Source organism: Gracilinanus agilis, chromosome 4 (assembly GCF_016433145.1).
Source record: "Gracilinanus agilis isolate LMUSP501 chromosome 4, AgileGrace, whole genome shotgun sequence".
Classification (NCBI taxonomy): domain Eukaryota; kingdom Metazoa; phylum Chordata; class Mammalia; order Didelphimorphia; family Didelphidae; genus Gracilinanus; species Gracilinanus agilis.
In genome coordinates, this window is record NC_058133.1 from 163,072,831 (window position 1) to 163,098,360 (window position 25,530).

Consider the following 25,530-nt stretch of genomic DNA (forward strand, 5'->3'; position numbering starts at 1 on the left):
GAGCAAAAAGAATACGAGAAGTCATTTAAAGGAGAATCAGTTAAGTCCTCAGGTTCATTCCCACCATTCCTCCCAAGTCCAGCTTCAGGGTTCCCAGTCACCTAGACTCTTCCTGTCTCACCTGCCAAACTGGTTCGCTTGAGAATTCTTCCCCCATTTTTCTTAAGCTCCTACATCTCAAGGGAACTTTCGGTGTCCATTTGACCTGCTTCTAGGGTACCCCCAGGCACACCTGATTGTTACTAGCTGGGGAGAGAGGTGTTGGTAGAAGTGCCTAAGGTGGGACAAGGCCCACCACCCTGGCCAAATAAGAAAACATCAGCTTCATAGCAGCACAGACTTTAATTTCAGTTGGCAGCAGAGAGAACTGAGACTTGCCTCTTAGGATGCCCAGATGCCAGGGTGAGCCTGGTAGGAGTAGGGGAGGGGGGAGAGGGAAGACCTAGGATGGGTTGACTGTGGGGGTCCAAGTGGCACGGTGACAGAAGAGTGCCAGCAGTAATGGAGTGGCGAGGCAGTGCAATATCCCCAGGATCTCTGCAGACTGCAACAGGAAATCTAGGGTCTGTTGGGCAAAGCATGTATGCATTGACAAGTTTTCTGTCCTTACCAGGGCATCAAGCCCTATCATTACTGCATGGAGCCACCAGAAGAGAAACCAGACCCATAGGATATTAGCCCATGGTCCTGATCCTCTGCCTTTTACCCTCTGAACTGCCCATCCCTGAACTAGCCCCAGGGGCAAAATGAGGAAAATGACAAGGCAGGCCACAATATGGATCCAGGGCCAAACCCATACATCATTGCTGATTGATAAGGTGCAGAACCCAGAGATAATATCACTGGCCAGTGTGACAGGCAAGGCCATCAGCAGAGCAACACTCCACACAGCCAGTGAGAGTTTGAGGAGCCAGCTTTGGTTCAGTTCAGGACCCAGACAGGAATATAAACACACCAGCAGAGCCTGGGCAAAAGCTGAGGCATACCAGAGCCCATGTACCATGCAACAGAGGGTGGTGTCTGGGGCAGGGTTCAATCCTGGTGCCAGAATGGGCAAAACAATGCTGAAGAGGGTACTGCCCCCAGCCAGCTGTGCCAAGATGGTCCGGTCTGGGCATAAGTTCCAGCAGGCAAGGGGTTTGAGGAGGGCAAAGAGCAATATCCCACCACCTAGTATGCCTAAGGCACTGGTAAGAGCAAAAAAGGGCAGTGAGCTGTCATCTAACAGGGAACAGGAACGGCAGGGAGCAGCCATGTTTAGGTCTTCCTCAGTGTAGCTGTAATTGTAATTGGACGACCAATCCCAATCGAAGTCTTCTGTACTATTGAAGGTCCAGTTTTCAGGGTTCTGAAGCCCGGGTTCTGCCTGAGAAACATACCACAAAGGGCCACTCAGAGAATCCTTTCATTCCCTCCTCCCACCTATCCCAAGTAGAATGAGGTGAGCAGGGGAGAAGGAAGAACAGGGGTGCTGTAATGGTTGGGATTAGGAGAGTGAGATGGGGAGAGTGGGGAGCTCAGGGGAAGGTGGCAAGAAAATAAGACATGGTGAAAAGGGATCAGTAAGAAAATGAGGGTCCATAACAGAGTTAAGAGGAGAGAATGAGTTCCAAGGTACTGGAATCTGTCAAATAGTGGGGAACTAGGAAGGAATTCAATTCAAGATCTGGATAAAGAATAAGATGTTAATAAGAGATCCAGGGCTTAGGACCTGAGAAGAGTAGATGAGGTAGAGGGATTCGAGGGAAACTTGAAAAATGTGGAATGATTGGGGTGAGGAGAAAGATGAGAATGAGTGTTTAAGGAATGAAAGGTGAGAAAGGGAAGAAAATGAGGGATAATGTGGGAAAGTATGAGAAGAGAAGGAAGTGAGGAGGAAGTGGATGGGGAGGGAAAGATTAGAAAGGATGAAGAGAGGAGGTGAAGACCAAGATGGGATGAAAAGAGGTTAAAAACTTAGGAGGGAAAAGTAAGCAGTTTAGGAGGAAAGGACTAATGAAGGAAGGATGAGATATAAAGTGAGGAGGAGGGAAGGGGAAAAGAAGCAAAAAATGAAGAAGAAAAGAATGAGCCAAAATAGAGGAGAGATGGAAGTAAGAGTTAAAATGGAAGTACAAGAAAGAATGGGATAAGGGGGTCTTTGAATATTTGGGATGAGGGGGTCTTTGAATATTTGCCCACACACTCACCCGATGCAGACAGTTCCCCATGGTTTTAGGCAGAGCTCAGGGCGATCAGGGTGGGCCAGTTCAAAACTGCCAGAGTTTGTGTCTGAACTTCCAAGATAAGAGCTATGGACTAATGAGAAACTTCATGCCCCAGGGCAAGCCTTTAAGGTTGAGTTGGGAAGGGGGTGGGGTCCGCAGAATAATCTTCAGGAAGTTGGCTTGGCTAGATCTTTACCTCTAGCCTGTTTGAAGCATGGTATTACATCCAGGGCTTCCTGCTTTGGAGCCAATATTGACTTGGCAAAGAAGCTGGGACTTTCCATGGGGAGAAGACAAGGTGGGCAAGGAAAATATAGAGATACCAAAGCCTTTGGGAAATAAGGGTGGCTATCTATGTGTCTTCTGTCACTCCAGCTCTTTAAGGCTGGTTCTAGGAAAAAACAGTGGGCACCAAGAGTATATAAGTGTGAATAAGAGACGTTGTTAGTGGTTGGATGTGTGATTGTACCAATAGTAATGTATATGTGGAGTGTGTGTTTCTAGATACAAATTTGGGTATATAGCACTGTGCCTGTCCTGAGGCAACTGGATATGAGTGTGCTTTTGTGGGTGAGTCCCTGTGTAGCAGTGTGAGTGGTATGTGCCACCAGAGGTGGGTGTCTGAGTGTTAGTGTGGCTCTGTCTGTGTTTGTTCAATGTGTGAGTGGGAAGGAATTAAGGGGAAGATGAGCCAGAAGGAGGCTACCCTGAGAGGTAATTTTCCATTTTCCTGGGAATCTCTGGGATGTCTAGTTGGGAGATTAACAGCAATGAATGAAGTGAGGGAACCTTTGGGGTTAGGACAACAGGTTGTAATTGGGAGGGGATTGGGGTCGGTTGGGAGAACCTCCCGGGGGTTATAGAGTCTACCATGTAGTGATAGAACTTTTAATTAGTAGGCAAATGGATAGACAGGAGAAGATGCCATTTTTCCCTGTGGATCATCACCTCCTAATAAATGACTTTCCTTGTTCGTGGACCTGTTCAGTCCCATGTCTTCTTATGGTTTCAGTGGCTTCATCCTTTTCTTTGTTTTGACTTCTTGGCCAATTCTTACAACTAAGCAATATCTTTGGTCTCAAGGTTAGAGGGATCTGGAATATGAGCAGTCGGGTTCCATGATGTGGAAAGATGTTCACAGTGTACTGATCTTTTGGTATGGCCTACTTAGGGCTGTTCCCTCTTGGGATGTCCATCTGAGTCAGAGAATAGTGGTGGCTGGATGACAAGATGAATTATGGGCAGGATATCTTGTAGGAGAGTTAGTAGTATTGGGGGAGGAGGTTTTTTTTTTTTTTTTTTTTTTTTTTTTTTTTTTAAGTCTTTCTACCCAGTTATTCTAGAGATCACAGGATTATAGAAGTCAGCTCAAGGAGTTCTAGTTCATGCTGGGTAGCATAGTGGGCTAGGGTTGGATCTGGAGTCAGTAAATTCAACCTTAGACACTTTGAAGCAGTGTGACCCTGGTCAAATCATTTCACCTCAGTTTTCTCCTTTGCAAAATAGGAGGAATACTAATTCTTACCTCACATGGTTATCGTAAAGATGAAAGATTGTATCTGTAAAATTTTTTGCAAACCTTAAAGCCCTATTACTTATTATTATTAAATGTTTGTAATGCCACCCTCCCTAGAAAGGTTGTTTTTTGTCCCCTTTCAAAATCTCTCCAAAGATTCCTATGTTTGGGGATGGGGATCCACAGTTCTCATTTCTGCCATTGAGCATAAAAGGCCTGGGCAGCCAAGGGAGAAAAGAAGCAGCATAGACCCATTCTTCAGTTATTCTATTGCCCAGGGAGTTCTTGTGGGATCTCCATCCTATCCTATCCTATGCTGCTCTACCCTGCCCTGCCCTCCCCGCCGCCTATCTGGGCAGTGTGAGCAAGACATGAAGCATCCCAGTGACACGGATAATCCAGATATATTGAGGAGTAGCCCCTCTGAGATTAGCACAGGAGAATTAGAAAGGTTATAAAGATACACGATCCCCTCCCGTCCCGGCCCCTTCCCTCCCGCCTCCCTGGACAGACATACACAGCACGACAGGCCCCCCTCCCCCGCCCCCCCGTACAAATATGGCTTCTGTGTATATGGACAGAGTGGTTCAGCTCGAAAGAGTTAGTTGTTTGTCCCGAAAGGGGATGCCCGGGATGGAGAGCCCGGCAGGGCCGGGGTCCCGGGGCCCTTTCAGTTGGAGGGGGATTGGGCCCCTGGTCTGGGTGTGGGGCTGCCTGCTGTGCCCAGCGTTTGGAAGATTCAGAAGGGCGGTACCTGAACTGAAGGGAGACTATACTTTGGCAGGGAGGGAGAGAGGTGGGTTCCCTTGCCAGGTTGCAAATGCCCCTCCTCCCCACCATTCTTACTGGGGCTGCTGGCATAGGCTGGGAGAGGAGTGAGGGGAGTGCCGAAAGGAGTCCTGGGCCCAAGTTGGGAGCAGGCCAGGAGCCCTAAAGCAGCCGGACTGAGCAGGGTAGGATGGGGAGGGGGTAGTGAGCAGGCCTCGTCTCCATAGCAACCAGCTCAGGACCAAGGAGGCAAAACGGATGAGGAGAAGAAAGGGCGGGGATGCAAAGACAGGAGACCTCACCCCCAACCCTCCCAGGCCTTCACCCCACTGAGCAGACTAGGGGTGGGGGGGAGGGAGGCGAGGAAGTGAGGGGATTGGAAGTTAGTATCCAGGAGAGGCCTGGGGTGTGCATAGACTTAGTGGCAGGGGAAGGGGTTTGAGTGTGAATGAGTATGTGTGTGTGTGTGTGTGTCCTCAGTGGGGAGGTCAGGGCAGATGCTGAGCAGAGACCCACCCTGAGATTCCTCTCTTGGAGGCAGATGGGCACTGCGGGGGGCAGGGGGGTAAACATGGTTAAGACTAGGACAGGGTATCCTCCCTGGGTGAGGTATGTACCCTAATCTCCCAAAGCCCTTCTGTATACCTTCCCACAGTCACCACCTACCCACAGGCCTCCCCAACACTCTTTGTCCTGGGGTCTTGGGCAGGGAACAGCTCCATGCAGTTAAGATCCTTCTAGGTTTTTTGTTTGCAAATGTTATATGTATCTGTCTGCTGGGGGCAAGGGGCTTTGGCATGGGATGGCATAGGAGGGGAGGGCTGGCTGGCTGGTTTGTAATGCCTTAGAAGGGGTTGCCATGCAACAGTTCAATGCCTGGGAGGGGAGTCTGGGGCCCCTCCATAGGGGAGAGCAGGCTGGGTTGGGGCCCCAGGGCAATTCCTCTCCCACTGCTGACATTAAAGGAAGGAGACAGTATTGCCTTGTTGTCCTTTCCTGGCCCACTCTATTCCTTTCTCCCTGTCATGCCCTGATCCCCTGGCTGTGCTGCTTCTGGAGGGAGGGGAGGGATAGGGGATACAGTATTATATAAATCTTAGAAGCGAGTGTGTATGTTGGGGGGGGGGGGGACGAGCCAGCCTCAGCTGCTCTTTCACTCTAGACTTCCTCTTTTCTGTCTTGGTTTCCACCTCAGTGTGAAGCACTGTCGCCCCGCCTCACTGCCTGGTCCTCCGCTGTAGTCTCTGGTCCTCATCTCCCACCCCTTTCCTCCCCTGTAAGAGGGCTGTGGGGGGAGCCGGTCCAAGATAAAGTGGCAAGGCTGGCCTCTCTAGTGCCACGACGACCACGGCCCGAGAACCCAAAGCTCCCAGAGTCCTCTGCTGTTTCCCTCCTACCCAGCTCATGCCTAGCTCTCTGAGGAAAGAAACACTCTCTCTGGGGCCCAAGACAGCCTGCCCCGACCCATTCCTGGAGATGATGTGGTTCCGGCCGTATCAGACTGGGGAAACTGCTCTGCTCTAGGGAATGGACGGTCCTCCGGAGTGGACCAGCCCATCTCTCTCCTTTCTTCAGACCCCTCTGTTCTTTGCTCCTTTGCTTTTCCTCGCCTAACCCTTCCGTTCCTGCCATCCCCCACCCTAGGGGCCCCTGCCCCCTCCAGCCTGGACACGGATTTGATTCTGGGATTGTTAAAAATAAAAAATAAACCCAAACGCAGAGAAGCCACAGAAAGGGCCGAGGGCAACCCTCTCTTCCCCTCCCGCCCCCCCCTCCCCATTCCAAACCGAGTACAAAACCTCGCCCAAAGCAGACATTCTGTACAGGGGGGCGGGTTGGGCTGGGGAGCAAGCGGGAGGGGGCGGCCCTGGGGTCGCTCTGTACAAGTCCGGGTTGGTGCCTCGGCCCCGGCAGGCCCTAGGGTGGGCCCCCCCCGGGGGGGCCGTGACAGATGGGCAGACACCCCTAGATGAAGTACTCCTTCTTGTCATCCCCGCCTGACTGCCCGCCCTCTGCATTGATGATGGCCGTGTCAGCGTCTGGTGCGTCATCTGAGCCTTTGGCCTCGTGTGTCAGGTACGTCCCTAGATGGAGACAAGGACTTCCTCTCAGATTTGTCCCCCACCTCCGGCATTCTACCTTGCCAGGGTTTCCCCCCCCAACCCAACTTCCCTCCCCCATAAGCCACAGACCACCTCCTCCTCGTCCTCCTCCCTCCCCAGTTTCCCCTCTATTCCCTGCCCAGGCTTTCCTCTCTGTGGTTCCTTTTTGACCTCTTGCCTTTGGGGGCTCCAATGCTTTGAACACACAAGGATTTCAAGAGTCCTGTTTGGGGCTCTGGTGGCCTCATCATGCTCACTGGTAGAGTTAAGTTCCCACAGGCACCAGGACTGACATTCAATTTGTCTCTACGATCAAGCTACTGGTTGGAGGTAACATTTGATGAAAATGGAGAAAAAGGGAGGAAGAAAAAAAAGAAAAACAAGCTAAGGATATAAAGTCAGGGGAAGAGAGAGAGAGAGAGAGAGATAGAAAGAGAGAGAGAGAGAGAGAGAGAGAGAGAGAGAGAGAGAGAGAGAGAGAGAGAGAGAGAGAGCCGAAAGATGAAAGGAGATAAAAAAGGAAAGATGGAGTTAGAAACAGAAAAGGCGAAAGGAAAAGAGAGCTAGAAATGGAAGAATATGAAGGGATCTGGGATGGGAACGAAAAAAAAAAACGTAGGGAGCCGGTGGCTGGCTCTGCAGAGTAGAACCCTAAAAGTAAGAAAAGCATGGGAACAGCAGCTGGCTGAGTGGGCAGGTTTTGTTTTATTTGGATGATCATCGCCAAATTATCAGACTCTATTCTAGGGTTGGCAGGGACAGTGTTGGCAGTGGACAGCTCTTCCTTTTTTCAAAGTCATGGAGGTCCAGTAGCCTCACATAGTCCTCTCTCCGTGTCTATTCTCTGTCCTGGCTTAACCCCTCTCCCTTTGGCTCCCTTAGGACTGTTCTACCCCCTAACCTTTGTGCCGGATCAGGTAGTGGCCCAGAATGATGAGCAGAATGAGCAGCAGGAAGACGATGAAGGCCACGATCCCCCCAATGACAGCATGGTAGGTGCTGGAAGTTGAGATCACTGGGCTGTGGTCTGAGGGTGGGAGATACAGTACAGTAAAACCTCACTAATGCCCTCCATGTTCCCTAGGATGCTTCTGAGCTAGGCATGATGAGGCAGAGGCATGGGTCAGGAGTTATATTAGGGGATGAGGGGCAATGTCTGCTGTCTGCAAATATACATTTTCTGCTAATATGCATTGTGTTAGGGCCCAGAATACTGAGTCCTGACTTTGATTAAAGGTCCTGGCTTTGACTGTTGCTTGCTTTCTTTCATATTTTACTGCTGGGTTCTCAGGGTTTTTCATCTCTGATTCTTGCTGCCCTTGATTATTCTTCTCAAATCTAGGCTGATTTTGCTAGATAACTTGTCCTAGCAAACTGATGTAGCAGAAAGTGAAGACCCATGGGGGAAAATAGTGGGAAAAGGGAATATAGGCACTGGACCTTCCATAGGAAGGCTGCTGTGACTCTGAGGCAGGGCGGTCTTAAAGTCTTGCTCCAATATGACTAAAATTGAAGACTCACGACTGCACAGATAGCTGAAGGATTTGGGGCAGGGCTGGTGAGGCAGTCGAACAATAGCTAGTTTCTTTCTGGGGATAGGATCTGCTTTGAAAACTGAGGGACAGATCTTCAGAGCACAAACTGAGGGAGTGATTAGCAAACATGGCACCATCCCTGGACAGAGTCACTGATAAAGTACCCAGACCCAAGGCCTAGATAGGTATGATGTTCCCCCAAATTGGATGTAATCAGTAGTAAATTTAATATCACTTCCGGTCTGGCTGAGCCAAGTTTTTTCATTTCTTGCCTATCAGTGCACCGTGGAAAGATAAAATATCTATACTCTGTCTCTCAACTCTCTGCCATTGAAAAAAGAGGGGGGGGCTTCATGTAGTATAATCTGTAGGAAATAGACCAACACTGACTCTATGGAGTCCATGCCCTGATGCTTGTCTCCCAGGGTGGATGCTTTGGGGCCACAGTAAACAGATAGGAGGTATTACTGGTTGAACGTTTCTCACATTTCCATGGAGCCAGTGGAGGTAGCAATTATCTTTAGGAAGAAAAAGTTCCTATGACTAGAAAGGGTCTCAGAAGTCATCTTATTCAGTCTCCTGTTTCCAGGAAGGACTCAGACTAATTCAATTCCATAGACAGAATAGTCTCTACGGTAATGATATTCAGAGAAGGTAAAGAGATAACTCATTTCACCACCAGGCTTCAGTGTAGTTGATGAGGCAGATTAAATCAAACAAGATTCATCCTGGTCCTTGGGCAGTTCATGGGAACTGAGGGTGGATGGGGGAGGCTATCCTCACAGACACAGTCACTTTGGAGAGATGACTCCTAAAGCCCTGTCAGAGGTGGACGAAAGTGCTTCCTGGGCAGAGATCTCACTGGAGCTCAGCATGTTTTCCTGTCTCTTTGGGGTTATCCAGTAGGCTTATCAGTAATATGTTTTTGAGGATTGAGCTGGCTCAGGGAGACTGGAAATATTGGTGCTTAAAAAGTAGACACAGACTCTAGAAGGCTTTGACCCCCAAATGCTCTAGAATTCAAAACTCAGAAGGAGCAGTGAATGGTTCTCAGATCCTTTTACAAATTATTCAGATGAGGTTGCCACTGATACCCTGAGTCCACTCTAGTTCCTAATACTCTTTGTCTCCAGTCTCATTTTCCTTGGGACTTCATCTGCTGAAGATGACTGGGGCAAGCTACTTGGCTGAGCTCCACTGACATTTGGATTTGCCAAAGAAGGGAAAGTTATACAGAACTGCAGCCTCTGGCAACTCTCCCGCTCAGAGACACTCTCTTAACAGGAGGTCTGTTAACCTCCCTGAGGCCTGACCTTTGGGTCATAGCTTCAAATAAGAACCTTTGGGAAAGAGGAGGTGCCTTTCTAGGAAAAGATATGAATTCTCAGAAGTCTCTTTGTGCCTTTACATGGTGACTGCTCGTCTCTCATCTCTTGCTTGCACCCAGTGTTGTTTAAAGACTGCAGGGAAAGGAAAAGACCATGACACGTACCCAAACCCCCACTCCCAAGCCCAGTAACTTGACTAACTAGAGGGAACAACCTTCTGGAATGAGAAGGGTAGCTAATACTGACTCAGGAAGCCTAGAGAGGTTCTTCTATAGGATTGTTGCTATTCTTTTCAAGGACAAGGATTGGATGAGAGTGAAGATGGTGCCACTTGAACCAAACACTGTTGGAGGCAATCGCTACCGTCCATTCCAACAGGCAGATGAGAGGCACACTCCGCTCTTTTACTCTTCCCTTTTATTCTCCACTCTTGAGTGGACCTGAAGCTTAAGTCCTTGGCACTCTCTGAGCCTGCCTGAACTCTTTTCTGGATTTCTTTCAGTCCTATTATTAGCACAGCTAAGAGGAGCTAGAGAGGTGAGTATGAAGGACAGAAGAAGGATAGGACCAGTAGGGGAAATCAGTTGAGAATAGGGGTTAGGGGGAGGTGGCTCACCGCTGACATCCAAAGTGTAGTAGGCTATGTGGCTGCCCATGTTGTTTGAGGCTGTACATTGGTAGATGCCGCTGTCACTCTTGTTGAGAAACGGAAAGATCAGGGCACTCTCATGGGTCATCAGCAGTGGTGGTTCGATGCCTGTCTTCACCCACTCGTACTGCTGGGGGCTGTGGAGGCAGAGAGATCAGAGGGCTGCAGGGAAGAGGAGGTTGAGGAGCTGTAGGAATAAAAGCCTGGGAGCAGGGGGAAGTCAAGTAGTTATAGAAAAGGGGTTCAAGACTCTTTGGGGAGATGGGAGGCATGGGGAGAGGGCGAGGGAACAAACATAGATTAAGTGTTTATTATGTGCCAGGCACTAGGCTAAGTGTTTTGTGAATAATATCTCACTTGATTTTTATAACAACCCTTGGAGGAAGGTAGGCATGGCAGCTTTCAGAGTCTGAGATAGCAGACAAGGCTCTGAGAGCTGCCTAGAGATAAGGAGGCAGGAGCTGTGAGAGGAGAAAAGCATTCCTCCTGAAGGAGGTTTCCTACATATGTACTCTAGGGTCAGGGAGAGATGACATTTTTATCATCTTCCTCAAAGGTAGGTTTGTGAGCAAAGTGCTTCCCAATCTCAAAGCACTTTTATGTATTTAGATGAGAATTATTATTATTATTATAATTAGCTTTAAAAGACCCATAAGGGAGATAAGTACCTCCTAAGAACATCAGAAGTTTTTGCTCTGATGCTGTCTTCCTTGTAGATACAACGTGGAGGATGAAGGGACTTGTTGAGCAAGACCAGAGAAATCGGGAGCAGAAAAATTTAGCTTTTACCCTGATGCTGTCTATGGAGGATGAAGGGACTTGTTGAGCAAGACAAGAAAAATTGGGAGCAGAAAAATTTAGCTTTTGCTCTGATGCTGTCTATAGAGGATGAAGGGACTTGTTGAGCAAGACCAGAGAAACTGGTAGACTAGAGAGGCATTGCTGATGAGGCTTGAATGACAGGGTGAATTTCAGGAATAAGTAGGGGCTGAGGGGACAGGTACTTCTTCTTACATAGGATTGCCGTGACCTTCACATTGTAGCATCAACTTCTCGCCTTCTCGGGGATGTTGGGGATATGGCCTAATCATTGCTGTTGGTGTGTCTGTAGAAACACAACCTAGATCAGCCCAGAATTCCACATATTCTTTCTGAAACTTAACCCCAACCCCTGCCCAAATTTCCTTTGATATCTTGGTACCCCTCAAAATTTTCACTTTAGAATGCCTCATGAGCCTAGGGGAGTCCTGGCTGCCTATATTCCATTCTCTACTACACCTAAATCTTCTGCACTGGCCCCCATTTCTGGCCCCGTCCCCGCAACCCTCTACCCTTGCCCTTATCCACTTTTCCGCTGCTTGTGCCCCTTGTGCTGCTGGCTTTGTCCTGTCCTCAATTTCACTCCTGCCTATCTCTTGGTCTTCATGAGATGATCCCTGCTCCATCTTCCCAAACCCAGGACGTACAGAGGACTTCGATCCGCTGAGAGGTGGACCTGTCCATGTCCTGTAGAGACTTGTGCTTTACAGAGCATGTGACATCAACTCCATCATCTTCCCGGAACACCTGGAATTCCACCGAACTGCTCACTGTGAACGTTTTATTGGCATCCTCCTGAACCATGAGTGGCTTCCCTATAGTATGGAAAGTGCACATAGATAAATACATTGACACAAGTCAGAGTGAGCTGCAACATTCACTCACATTATATACAGAGATACTTGAAATTGTGAGCCTCCGGACTCTTTGAAAAATTTTAATAGACATATTCAGATATACCTATTATATCTTATATTATATATATTATACAATTTGTATTATATGTGTCTATATATGCCTAGAAACACACATCATTATATATCTCTGTGCACATGCATACAAAATATCTTATTCCTTTTTCTTCCTACTTAAAACAGGATTATCACCGCACATATACATATCCATGCTTACACGCATCCATGCCAATATAATATTATAGGGAGAAGAAGAACTCACCCTTGAGCTCCTGATCACCCTTCCTCCAGCTGATCTCTGCAGCAGGTTTGCTTCCTTTCGACAGACAGGTAAGGTGGGCTTTCCCCTTCTCCGGGATTGCAGACACATAGCCAGTGATTTGGGGCTTCTGTGGGATTCCTGCCATAGATTGGTGGGGGTATGGCCAGGATAGGAAGGAGAGGCACTATGAGTCTAGTTCTAGCCCTGTCACTCCCTGTCCCTAGGGATCTTCCTACTGAAAGGGAATGTGGTATCATGGAAAGATTGATGAACTAGGATCCACGAGACCCAGTGCTGCCACTCATTGTGTGTGACTCTGAGTAAGTCATTTCCCTACACCTTCTAAAAATATTCCGCTTCTTGAATTCTTGAATCCAAAAGAGTCTCAGATAAGCTATCTCACACATGGGCTCAAGCAATCCTTCTCCAAAATCCAAATTATAAATACCAACCTGAGAGTAATACTATTTACCAGAAGAGTCAGACATATAACCTAGTTATCCAATAAGGGAAAGCCAAGGGTGGAGGGATCAAGAAAGTTTGGGAGCCTGCCAGTGTGGCCCAGAGGGAGGCATGACTCCACAGAATTCTTCTCTTTGAAAAATATAGATTCTTTTCCCCAAAACACTGACATGAATTTCTTACTAGGAAGAATAATGTTTACAAGCTGGGAACTGAATAATCCACCTCTAACAGAATAGCTCCTAAGGGATGAGGAATCTGGATTTTTTTTTTCTAGCCCCAATTCTGTTATGAACTAGCCATGCTTCCTTAGGCAAGTAGCGTGACTTTCCTGCATCCAATTTCCTCCTCTATAAATGAAAGAGGTTGCACTAGATAATTTCTAAAAAAAATGTATATCGTTCAAATCCATGATTCCTGAGTAAAGGTGAGGCCTTCCTGCATCTTCTCCTGTTTCTCAAATTGACTATGTTCTGGTAGCAGAAAATGGAGTTGGCCCAAGGGAAACTTGGAAAGTATTTCTCTGCTGAAAAGTGGGAAGGGGCATTAAGTCAGCAGAGCTATAACTAGGAATTCTCATGCCCTGGGCAGGTTCTATTATTCTGGTTCAGATGAAGAGAAATATGACCTGGAATGGGAGAATATTTGGGAATGGAGAAAATGGTAGTAAGAGAGGGGGAGGGTCACAGGGTATCAAAGGCACCCTGATCTCAACCATCTACAAGAAAAACTGGAAATTCCTCTGAGGACTTTAAATCTCAGATGGTCTATAGCATTCTGTCCCTCACAGTGTTCAACCCAGGCCCTTATACTGTAATCAATAATCTCCAATTCCTTCAGCATAGTTATTTATATGTTATCTTTCTCCATTAGAATGTGAGCTCCTGTGGGGCAGCTAGGTGACTCAGTGGATAAAGAGCCAGGCCTAGAGATGGAAGGTCTGAGATTCAAGTCTGAACTCAGACACTTTTAAACTATGTGATTCTGGACAAATCACTAACTCCAATTGCTTAGCACTTACTCTTTTGCCTTGGAACCAGAAGGTAAAATAATTTAAAAAAAAAAAAAAAAGAAAAGAAAAGAAAGAAGATGTGCTCCCTCAGGGCAGGGACCATACTTTTTCCAGGCACACAATAATTCCTTATAAATGCTTGTTGACTAACTGGGGAGGAGATAAATGATGAAAAACTCAATTAGAGGGAGGTGGTCTTTGGGAGAGGGAATGCTACTGTGCCAGTACTCTGGTGGGTGCAGAGATTAAATATATAAAGTCATACCACACTGCACAGGCTATTTGAGGACCATGAGACAGCTAGTCATTTGGTTAGCATGTCTTAAGTTCTTTTTTTTTTTAAACTTTTTTTTAAATGATTTTTTTAAACCCTTAACTTCTGTGTATTGGCTCTTAGGTGGAAGAGTGGTAAGGGTGGGCAATGGGGGTCAAGTGACTTGCCCAGGGTCACACAGCTGGGAAGTGTCTGAGGCCGGATCTGAACCTAGGACCTTCTGTCTCTAGGCCTGACTCTCAATCCATTGAGCTACTCAGCTGCCCCCTTAAATTCTTGATGATTAAAAGACACAGGCCCATTAAGATGCGGAACTACTAGAAAGTCCAGAGGAAAAAGTGTTCTCTGGATGTCAGTGCCCTGAGACAAAATCTTGGTAACCTTGTCCTGATTAAGTCATTGTGCAAATGACATTTTTTTTTTATCACCTAAGTAGTGCTTGGCTTGAAAAGTTTTTGAACCACTGCTTTTCTGGCAGCAACCCTGGGATGAGAACGAAAATTCCAGTCCCTGTTTCATCATTAAGCATCTACATGACTTTGAGCAACGCATTTAATTTCTTTGTGCCTTGGTTTTCCAATCTGTCAAATGGAAATGAATACAATTTGACCTGTCTACCTTAAAGGGTTGCTTTAAGGACTGAGTGATATAATGTATGCATAAGTTCTAAACAAACACAAGACAGAGAGGGAAGAATGGGCAAGGGAAGAGCTTGATAGCGTTGGAGAACTGGAAGGGAGAGCCTAGAGTCTAGGGGGAACATACACTGGGAAGACTGGGATTTGGGCTCCTCACCAAGCACAGTGACGAGAGACTTGGCAGTGCGCACAGGCATAGTGAAGATGGAGCAGGTATACTCGCCCTCATCTGCCAGGGCCACCTTGCTGATACTGATGGTCAGTTCGTTGGGGGTGGAGCGCACCAACTGGATCCTGTTATCTCGAAGCGCTAGAGAAAAACAAGACAGTGCTCAGAACTTACTATGTCCATTTTCCTTTCAGTCTTGCCTTCTCAACATTGAGAGGGAGGGTAGGAATGGGGAAGAGAAAACATTGCCCTTGAATTAAAGTAAATTTTTTTAAAATAGTCATCATATTCCTTTCTAGGGCCAAGTCATACAGTGATTTGAAAATGATTCAAGCAAAAGTTGAAACCAAAAATCAGGTTTAACTTGATGGGGGCTTGTTCAATTCTGGATTCCTGAGCAGACCCTGAAAAACCCACCTACATCTTTTCAGAGACTTCTAGAGTGAGATCACTCTAGAACCATATCAGACATGCATGCATGGTTATTCCAGGCTAGACTTCCAGTCCTAGAGATTCTCCTGACTGAGAAAAAAAAATATTCTTTAAAAAAATTGGATGACCTTCATCTGGGGGTCCCCAGAAGTGGCTTATCCCACTTCTTTTCCACTGTGTTCTCTAAAAATCCCATTTCATCCCTACCTTACCCAAAGGGATGATGACTTAAAAGATTGTACCTCTCTTCTCCCCAAAGTAGAGAGTCTGCTGAGCAGGGTTCGACCACTGCAGGGATGAAGAATCAGGGTCTTTCACTTGGCACTTGAGTTGTACAGTATCACCAGCCACTACTGTCATATCATATGTCCAGGGCTGACTTTCTGTAGGAGCAAAGGAGGATCAGCTTTCTGTACATACCATTGCCCTTCAACTCTTGGGCAAAAGCCCAATTCTTTTCCCTCCCTCCTTTCCCTCCAACAGATATCCCTCCATTATCTGATCCTCTTGTCTTCTCTAGGGCAATGTGGATGATGGAAATTAAGGGTATAAGAGAGAAAGGCATTTTCTTGTCCTCTTCCTCTAAAGCAGGGGTTGGCAACCTTTTTTGGCCGTAAAAGCCATAAACGCCACATTTTTTAAAATGTAATTTCATGAGAGCCGTACAGTGCTCACAGTGAGGCTCCTGTAACAGCGCCTGAAAAAAAATTGACTTTATGGCTCCTGCAGAAAGAGCCATATCTGGCCCTCAAAAGAGCCAGATATGGCTTGAAAGCCATTCGTTGCCGACCCCTGCTCTAAAGAGAGATAGAAGTTTGCCCTGAAAGATACATTTGCTGAATGTCTGCTAATTCCTAAATGGAACATAGAAACACAAAGACTCACTGGGACAGACACATATAATTTATATACCCAGATCTGAGGGTATTTTCTTATGTACATTGCTGCACTACCTAACCTGAAAAATACAGATCCTTTCCTCTACCAGCCATTCTTCTGTTGCCACCCAGTGTAAACTGGGTAAATAAGTACAGGGACCAAGGGAATCTGAGTAGGTCTGATGATTCCAAAAGCCAAAGGAAGCAAAGACAACTATTTCACTGCCTGGCTCAGACAGAGATAAATATCTTAGTTAGCAGATAGTGGTAAAACTATATATAACAAAAGAGAAAGTCAGAAAAGAAAGTGTTAATGCAGATGTGTCTATTTCCCTAAGAATGATTTCTCCTAATTAGTCCCCAAAACTAGTCTTTTATAAAACTAAAATACTCCTTGTATATTCTACTCTTTTCACTTTCTCTCCCAATCAAAGTACCTTTAGGAAACTAAGGGTACAACCAAAGAACTTTTAGGAAAGCACCTTTAACAGTAAGAAAAAATTTTTCCCTCTAACACAGAAGAATGTATTTTCTATTCCTTCCCATTGCCACATTAAAAGAAAGGATGCTCAAATAATGTGTCAGATAAGAGAATCTTTAATCTTATAGCACTGACTTATCTCCAGTATGGTCTTGAATCCTCCAAGCCCAGATTTCACCAAACTGCCATTTTTGGTTGCCTAATACTAACTAGTACTGAGCCCCTGGATCTCATTACTGATTTTTTTTACTTCCCCTTTCTTATTCTATACTTATACTATACAATACTAAATCCAAAAGCACCAATCTCCTCCATTCTCTACTGAAATGTTTTTATCTTGACCCACAAGAGAGAAGAGAATAAGCATTATGTCAACTATTATGTCCAGGTACTGTACAAATATTATTTCTTTTGATCTTCATATCAATCCTTTGAGGTAGATGCTATTATTACTACCATTTTAAAGATGAGAAAACTGAGGCAGAGTGTAAGTGACTTGCCCAGGGTCACATAAGTGAGTAATTGAGGTCAATTTGAACTCGTGTCTTCCAGATTCCAGGTCCAGCACTTTTGACTCAGCTGCATCAGGACAATGAATTGATTTAACCTAATATAGCCCTATCTCAAACTGGCTCCTATAGCAAATCCCTTAAGAAAGCCTCCCCACCTTCTCCTCCTTTAGGCTAACAATTACCATTTCAAAAAATCCTCAAACTATTGACTTAACTTCTCACTGGTATTGCCTTCCTGCTCTCTTAGTCATAACAGCTACCCTTCCTAAACTTACACCTGCACTGGGAGCTCTCCCAACAAAGGGGGAAGTACTCTGGTATAAAGACCAAGCATAGTCTTTTTATTTCCCATACTATCCAGGAGCTCATAGTTCCCAGGCCAAGTTTCTGTCTAGCTCCTCATACCTCTTTCCTTGGACCCTTCTTTAATGGGAATCAAAGAATTTCAGCTAGAAGGGAAATAATTTAGTTGAATCTCCTTATTTTACAGATTGTGTTATCAAGGCTTGGAGAAGAAGAATGATTTCCTCAAGCCTCTCACTGAAAGTTAATGGCAGGGCTATGACTAGATCTCAGGTCAGTTGACTCTGAGTTTAGAGCCTTTCTATTAAATAAATCACTATAACTCTCTGACTCTGTCTGTCTGTCTCTCTCTGTCTCTCTGTCTCTGTCTCTCTCTGTCTCTCTGTCTCTCTGTCTCTCTGTCTCTCTGTCTCTCTCTCTCTCTCTCTCTCTCTCACACACACACACACACACACATTGTAGGCATTATTGGAACCCTGAGATTTAGATACTCATGAACTGGCTAGGAAGAAGTTATGTCTCAAATGCCCCAAGTTCATCACTTCCAAATTACAAGTGCAATTTCTTAGTAATAGTGTCTCAACTTTTGAATATTAGTTCTTCAGTCCTTAGTTTCTCTGGAAGAAATCTCCCTGGGTTTTGGTTTTTTAAGATTCAAAACAGCCTCAACATATCCTCCCCTGGAATTCTTTCCTTTACAGCAGAGGTGTCAAACACACAGACAGCAGGCAGCCAGCAACACTCTAGAGAGCTGCCTGAATTAGATTAAAATGTAATTGGGAAATATTTAACAAAATAAATAAAATACAATAAAGCACAGAAAGTATATTTTAAAACTAAGTCAATTTGCAGCCTTTGGCTATCCTTATATTTGGATTAGTGGTCCCCACTTCCATTTAAATCTGATGCCATTGCCTTCCCCAGGTGAAAGGTTGGGGGTGTAGAAACCTTTTCTATTGGAGTAAAGGGAAGAGACAGAAAAAGTGAAGGAGGAGGATAGAGGCATAGATTGGGGCATATGCCCTAGAAACACGAAAAGAGTTAGAACAAGGAATCAGAAGACTGGGGTAAAGTGAATGAACAGATGAGGGAAGGAACAAGAAGGATATTAAGAAAGATTGGTGTAAGGGAATCTGGGCAAGGCTGAATGTGGCTTTACTGGCCATATTGTTTGGTCAATCTAGACTTCAAAAGTAAGAAATTCCACGAAGGGATCCAGAGCTCCAGGTGCTTAAATCTTATTGCAATTAGGGGTTGTGAGGGTTGGAGAAGAGAAGAAAGAATCTCTGCCAGAGATGACTCCTATAGATAGTCTACATCTAGGGTCCTGCCCGACCTTTCAGGGTAAGAAGGAAGAGGCAATTGAATCATTGCGAAGGGGCAGATTCTTTAAGATATTAATGAAAGAGAATGCATCATGGAATTTGGAAGGACAAGTAGAGTTCCCCTAGGAGATGGTATGGTGGTAAATTACAAAAGGAGGTTAATGTTTATCATAGGCTCCTAGACTGTAAACGTTTGAAGAGACCTCAGAAATCACCTAATTCAAACAGAGACCTTGCGTTACTTACCCAAGGACAAACTTGTTAATTGTACAGGTATCCCTTCCATATCTCAACTTACCCCACTGTGGTTTTGATATATCACGGGACGGTATAAGAAATTAAATAGTAATTTTTGGGGGAGTGTTGCAGAAACAGAAGCTGAAGATGACAAAAGATCAGTAGACAGCACAGAAAACTTCAGAAACTCAAAAATGCATAAAATATAATTATAGTTTTGTATAATATTAACATATTTTATTTTTAATACCATAAATATTTGCAATTTCTTTTTTAAAGTTAAAATAGTTAAAGTTTGAAAAAAAGAGCATAAGCCAATATGTGACACACAAAAGGCTGGAAATATAAACGTTGACCTACATATAGCCTATAACCAAATACTTAACCCAAGTTTTATAACAAGGTACTTTAAGCACCCCATAAAAGGAAAAAAAAATCAGACCTTCTCACATATGAAAGGAGGGCCAAAAATATATACTGGGATTTTCCAGATCGAGGGGGAGTCTAGCCTCTAAAACCTACAAAGTGGAAGGAATATCTCTATAACCTGTTTTCCTGATGCCAAAGACAAATCTCCTACTTTCACTTCATCATCTAAAATACCAACTCACAGATTCTCTGGGTTTTAAAGAACCTCAGAAGTCATCTAGTTTAACCCCTGGGGGAACACGAATTCTTAATAGCATTCCTGAAAAGTAGTCATCCAATCATTACTTGAAGACTTTCAGTGATAGGGATCTCATTACCCAACAAGTCCATTCCACTTTTGCACATTTCTAATTCTTAGTTTTATTAATGCCCATCCTAAAATATGTGTCCAGAAGTGAACCCTGTAGTCAAGATGTGATCTGATTAGGGCTCTTTGCCCAGTATACCCAATGCACGTAAAGCCTGATTATAATATCCATCATTCAGGATACTAATTCAGGGTAAGAGCTTTTTATTTACACTATTGACTCATAATGAACTTGAATTCCATTAAAACCTTAGATTTTGCACACACACGTATCTTCACCTCTACAATTGATTTTTTGAAGCTAGGTATGACTTTAGGCAAGACTTGAACTCATTTCTGTCTGAATCCAAGAATAAGTTCTCTTTTTGCTACTTTGATATCTGCATTACCCTCCTGCCCCCTTTATCCTCAACTCTCGCTCCCAAACCCACATTTAAAATTTCACTGCCCCACGTAATTTTCTAGTACTCTAAATTCTAGTTGTAGGGTAGGTATAGTTCTGCTTTGGTAGGGGGTTAGTTTTCTTATTAGCGATGTCTAATACTAACAAGTCAGGTTAGATATAAATGTGAGCGTAGCTGATTGTATTAGATTCAACCAATTTTCATTTCTTTTGTTGGCTGTTGGTTTTATTTGAATCAGAGCTGTGATTTCATAGAGGGCTGCCTAGTGTACCGATAAGTGATTGACGTTCGTGAGTCCGCCGCCAAATACAAGTCAGAGATTTGAACCCAGCCTGTTTAGACCTCTTTGGATCCTTTCTTTGTCAGCCTGCCTATTAGCTGTGGGTCCTAGCCAGTCATCTGCACACCTGTCTATGCTTTCCTTCAAGTCACTGATTAGGAGAAAAAAAAAAAAAAAAAAAAAAGGATGAACAAAATTGGATCAACTACACAGACCCTTGGGGGCACTCCAATAGAAAAAACGGACATCGCCCGAGGTTATTATCCTTTTATTAACTTGATAAACTTCCGCCCACTGGGCAGCTGGCTGGTTGGTTAGTGAGGACATTGTAGGCGTCTCTTTTCCTTCTGCACTGCAGTCTTCAAAGAGACTGGGGTAATGTGATGGGGATGGGGAAGGTAAAAAAAGAAGAAAAAAAGCTTTGTTTTAGATTCTCCGTTCCTCAGCTGCTAGGAAAGCCAATCATCTGCAAGGTCTTCAGTGAGATCATCCGTTGCTAGGCAGATTCTACCTCCTTGATGCAGCAGTAATGAAACCAGTTGGCATTTCCCGCCAATTTTGGCTGCTTGGGTTTAGGGAAAAAGAGGAGAGTTGGAGTGGTGGGGGCAGGAAAAAGGGGATCAGGAAGGGAAGAAGTGGGGAGATAGGAGAGGGTGGGAGGAAGAAGAGGGGGAGGAGAGGATGGACAGGGTGGGCATAAAGGGAAGGGGAGCAAGGGACATGAAGAGATTGAGGAGAGAGGAGGGAGATCACGGGAGATACAGCAGAGATGAAGTGATAGAAGGCAAGTGAAGGGGGTGACGTGACAGGGTGCAGGGGAAGCTGAAGAGAAAGAAGGGGTAGAGGTAGGGTGAAGGGAATAAAAGGGAAGGGGCAGAAATTATAGGAACTGAGGAGAGATGGGATGGAGATGACAAAACAGGGATTTAGAGGCAGAGGAAAGGACAAAGAGAGAATGAAATATAGGGACAGTGGGGGGAGGGAGAGAGGGAGGTGGGATAGAGAGACAGAGACCAAGAGAACTGGGACTAGGAGACAAACAGAGAGACAGAGACAGAGAGAGGTTAGGAAAGGACCTGAGTTCCCTCCCCTCGCCCCCATAAATTTTTTGTCCTAAACCAAATTGATCATTTGTCCTGTTTCTTAAAGTCACCCCAGGAACAGATTATATAAAAGAAGGAGGTAGAGAATGAGGAAGAGAAGAGAAAGGTCATGGGAGTGGCAAGTGGGCAGACAGAACAATAAAGTGTTCTATGGGCTAAAAACAGGGATAACAGAGAGCAAGTAAGACAAGAAAGAATCAAGGGCTAGGGGACCGGAAAGGAGGAAAGCAAGAGAGAAAGGCCAATGGGTAGCTTAACTATGGGAAGGAAGGCTAACCTGAAGCCCTGACTCCTTGGAACAGAGGAATGGAAGAAGCAAAAAGAAGTTTGGTGAGTGTCTGGGTTTGAAATGTTTTCCCATTTTTGCATCCTTTAAAAACACGGTGCTGTTTACTAGGTTTGTACCCCAAAGAGATAATAATGAAAAATGTTTGTACAAAAATATTCATAGCTGTGCTTTTTGTGATGGCAAAAAAATTGGAAAATGAGGGAGTTTCCTTCAATTGGGGAATGGCAGAACGAATTGTGGTATATGATGGTGATGGACTACTACTATGCAATAAGGAATGATAAACTGCTTGATTTTCATAGGATCTGGAAAGACCTCAACAAAATGATGTGGAGTGAAATGAACAGAACCAGGAGAACATGGAACACAGAGACTGAAAATTGTGGGATGATCATATGTAATGGACTTTGCTACTGATAGCAATGCAATGATCCAGAACAATCTGAGAAAGAATGCTATCTACATAAAGAGAAAGAACTGTGGGAGTAGGAACACAGACGGAAAACATTTACTTTTTCACTTGTTTATGTGGGTATTGGATGTGGAGTTTTGGTTTTTAAAAGATTATTACAAAAAGTGAATAATATGGAAATAGGTATTGAGTGATAATACATTTATAACCCAGTGGAACTGCTTGTTAGCTCAGGGAGGGGAGAGGACATGAATCATGTAACCATGGAAAAATACTTAAGTAAAAAACTAAAAAATAAAATAAAATGTGTCCACATTTTAAAAAAACAAAACAAAACAAAACAAAACAGTGCTGGGCCAAACTGAGGTTTGCCCTAAGGGTCAGGGTAATATTAGAAAAAATCTAGAGTCATCTCAATATCTGTTTCATACCTTCTAAAACATGAGAGATGAGGGCAATATATTTCCCACTTGCACTTGCTCAGGCTAGAAGGGGTGCCCTGAGGGACAGTTGGGGGCTTGTATTGATTGGTTTGAATAAGGTGGCTACTTAAAGGACTGGCTTGGTTTGAGGATTTCTTGATGTCCAAATCCTTGTTTTGAACATCTGGGGAACACAGGCTGTATCCAAGACCAATTGTTTACAAGATATGGATGGTTGTAACCTTGCAGATAAAGTCCAGATTTCTTAGCTTGAAACTAAAGACTCTACAATCTATTGTTATCCTACCTTTTTTGGCTTTAACTCAATATCATTCCCAGCTACCCTTTCCCACCAGTACTCCAAGTTCCAGCCAAGATAAACTGCTTGACATCCTCTTTTCATATTCCTTGTTTTCCCATCTCCATATGATTGTAAGGACTTTTCCTCCACACCCTGCTCCCTTCACCCCCCATTTTTTCCTGTTGAAATTCTACAGGATCAGATCAAATGACACTTCTTCCAGGAACTTTTCTCTAATATGAATTCCACTCCCTCCCAAATGCTTTGTATATAATAGACACATTAAAAATGCTTGCTGAATTAAATTGTGCTAGATTTTTAAAAATATATGTTAATAGAGTAATTATATATGGCAGCTAGGTGGCCCTAGTGGATTATTAGGAGGATCTGAATTCAAGCCCAGCCCTAGATACTTACTAGCTATGTAACCCTGGGTAAGTCACTTAACTTTTTTTGGCCTCAATTCCCTCATCTAAAAAATGAGCTGCCCAAGGAAATGGCAAAGTACTTCATTATCTTAGAAAAGAAAACTTCAATAGGGTGCCAAAGAGTTGAACTTAACTGAATAACAACAGAATCATCAATTGAGCATTCTTCTCCATTTGGGGAGATCTAGCTCCCTAAGGCCCCAGAGAATTTAAGTAACTTTTATGGTCATAAAGATATTAAGTAACAGCAGAGTTAGGATTTGAACCTAATGTTTTTTTCCACCACATCAGAGTGCAGATCCCATCTTTTTCATCTTTGACCCTATACCCAGTCACTTTTTTCATTGGGATTTAATGAAATTATTTGTGTCATATTCCTTTTGTTGTAAACTCAACTGGGGAATGGGCTATTACATTTATGATTTGAGGATTATGAAGCACCATCCACACAATAATCCCATCATTTAGGCAGTACAGATGTTATCAATTCCATTTTACAAATTAGAAAATGAAACTTCAGAGGTGAACTGACTTGCTTTTGGTCACTCAGCTTGTACATGCTATATTTATTCATTCAACAAGCATTTATTAAGGACCTTCTGTGTTTAAATCACAACTAAGACTGGATTCTGAGTCTCCAGACACTAAACTCAATGCTCTCTTTCCATTATCCTACCCTCACTTTTTTTTTTAAACTCTTAACTTTTATTATAGAATCCATAAGCATCCACTCTAAAGCAGAAGGGCTAAGCAATCCTGGTTAAGTGATCTCTGGGTCACACGGCTAAGAAGGTTTTGAGGTCACATTTGAACTCACCACTGGCATGGCACTCCACCCACTGAGCCCCATCCCCAACTTTTCAAACTTCTAGTGTTTGATACATAGCAGGTACTTTATAAAAATTTGCTTTTTGTGACTAGTTAAAATAGTGTATTTTGGGTTATGTGAATAATATACCCTTTTGAACATCACTTATGTGTGGATCAAGACCTGTGATTACTCAATGAGATAATATTTATAAAGCCCCTAGCACAGTGTATGATGGTACATAGTAGACACATATAAATGCTAGTTATTATTATTAGCATTGTTTTATCAAAGTAGAGAATTCCCAGTTGAGAAGCTCCCTGGAGGGAGCCACATCTCTATTTTAATAATGTATGAAAGTTGTCTGGTGCACTAAGAGATTAAATGACTTGCCCACATGGATAATGTATGTGTTAAAAGTAGCACTTGAACTCGGGTTTTCTTGACTCTAAGGCCAGCTTTTTATTCATTTTGACTAACTGCCTTTTATAGCAAATGTTTAGTCCCAGGCTGGGTTGCCTCCAGCATATTCCTCCTCCCCTACTTTAGTCCTCCAGAAATGGAAATTCATTTTAATATTAATCTAAGCAAGACATAATTAGAAAGGTGAATCTTCAGCAAAACAAAAACAAAACCCATAGTGCATTCTAGAGTCAAGTATAAATTAACTTTTGGACTTTACGTAGGATATGGATGGATGTCGATTGTATCACAATCACCCACAAACATTTATTTAGTAAGCACTAGCAGTGGGCAGGGATTTGTGCTAAGATATAGAATGGACTATATTCTTTTTAATCATCTGGATTTATTCTCCTCTCGTCTCTTCTTTTCATCTTCTTTCCACCTCTTTTTTTCTTCTTCCCATCTGCTCATCTAACCTGTCCTCCCTCTCTTCCTCTATGTCTTAACTCCTGGCTGTCTCCTCTATGTGCCAAGCGAGTATGGTGATGTGGAGATTCTTTAAAAATCTGACAGCTGTGATGTTTATTGGCTCAGGAAGGGACAGTCTAGGTCTGCTCTTGGTGTGCGTGCAATATTTTAAGAAACTATGAGATTTGTTTTGAGGGAGAATATAGGGCAGGCAATTGTACAGTCTATTCCTACACTTGCAAAATATTTCTTAAGTTTGCTTCTTCTATCTCACCTTTGAGAACTCCCAACTACTTGTCTGTATTCTGTCTCTTAAGAGGAAAACATACACTCTCAATCTCTCTCCCTCTCCCTCTCTCTCTCTCCCTCCCTGTCTCAGTCTCTCTCCCTATCTCCCTCTCTCTCCCTCCTTCTCCCTCTCTCTCTCTCTCTCTCTCTCTCCCTCTCTGTCCCTCTCTCTCTCTCTCTCTCTCTCTCTCTCTCTCTCTCTCTCTCTCTCTCTTTCTCTCTCTCTCTTTTCCCCTCTCTCTCCCTCTCCTTTCACCTTCTCTCTTTTCTTCTCTTCTTCTTTCCTTTCCTGTCTCCTTCCCTCCCTCTCATTTCTCTCCCTTTTCACATGTCTCATCACTTTCCTTTCCCCCTGCCTTCCCC

General features: G+C 44.2%; 2 protein-coding genes across 2 annotated transcripts; both read right to left on the bottom strand.

Moving 5' to 3' along the window:
- Positions 1–257: 257 nt before the first annotated feature.
- ACKR1 (atypical chemokine receptor 1 (Duffy blood group)) lies at positions 258–2,978 on the bottom strand. The gene is made up of 2 exons (XM_044677043.1): positions 2,190–2,978; positions 258–1,366 (listed from the first exon to the last, which is right to left on the bottom strand). The coding sequence occupies exons 1-2, from the start codon at positions 2,208–2,210 to the stop codon at positions 443–445; spliced, it is 945 nt and encodes a 314-aa protein (XP_044532978.1). The 5' UTR covers positions 2,211–2,978; the 3' UTR covers positions 258–442.
- Positions 2,979–4,111: 1,133 nt separating this feature from the next.
- CADM3 (cell adhesion molecule 3) lies at positions 4,112–15,483 on the bottom strand (the record flags this gene model as incomplete). The annotated part of the gene is made up of 8 exons (XM_044677044.1): positions 4,112–6,575; positions 7,495–7,620; positions 10,073–10,242; positions 11,120–11,210; positions 11,572–11,739; positions 12,101–12,238; positions 14,644–14,796; positions 15,330–15,483. Coding segments are annotated over 8 exons (1,119 nt in total), but the record flags the coding sequence as incomplete, so codon positions are not given.
- Between the last annotated feature and the right edge of the window lie 10,047 nt (positions 15,484–25,530).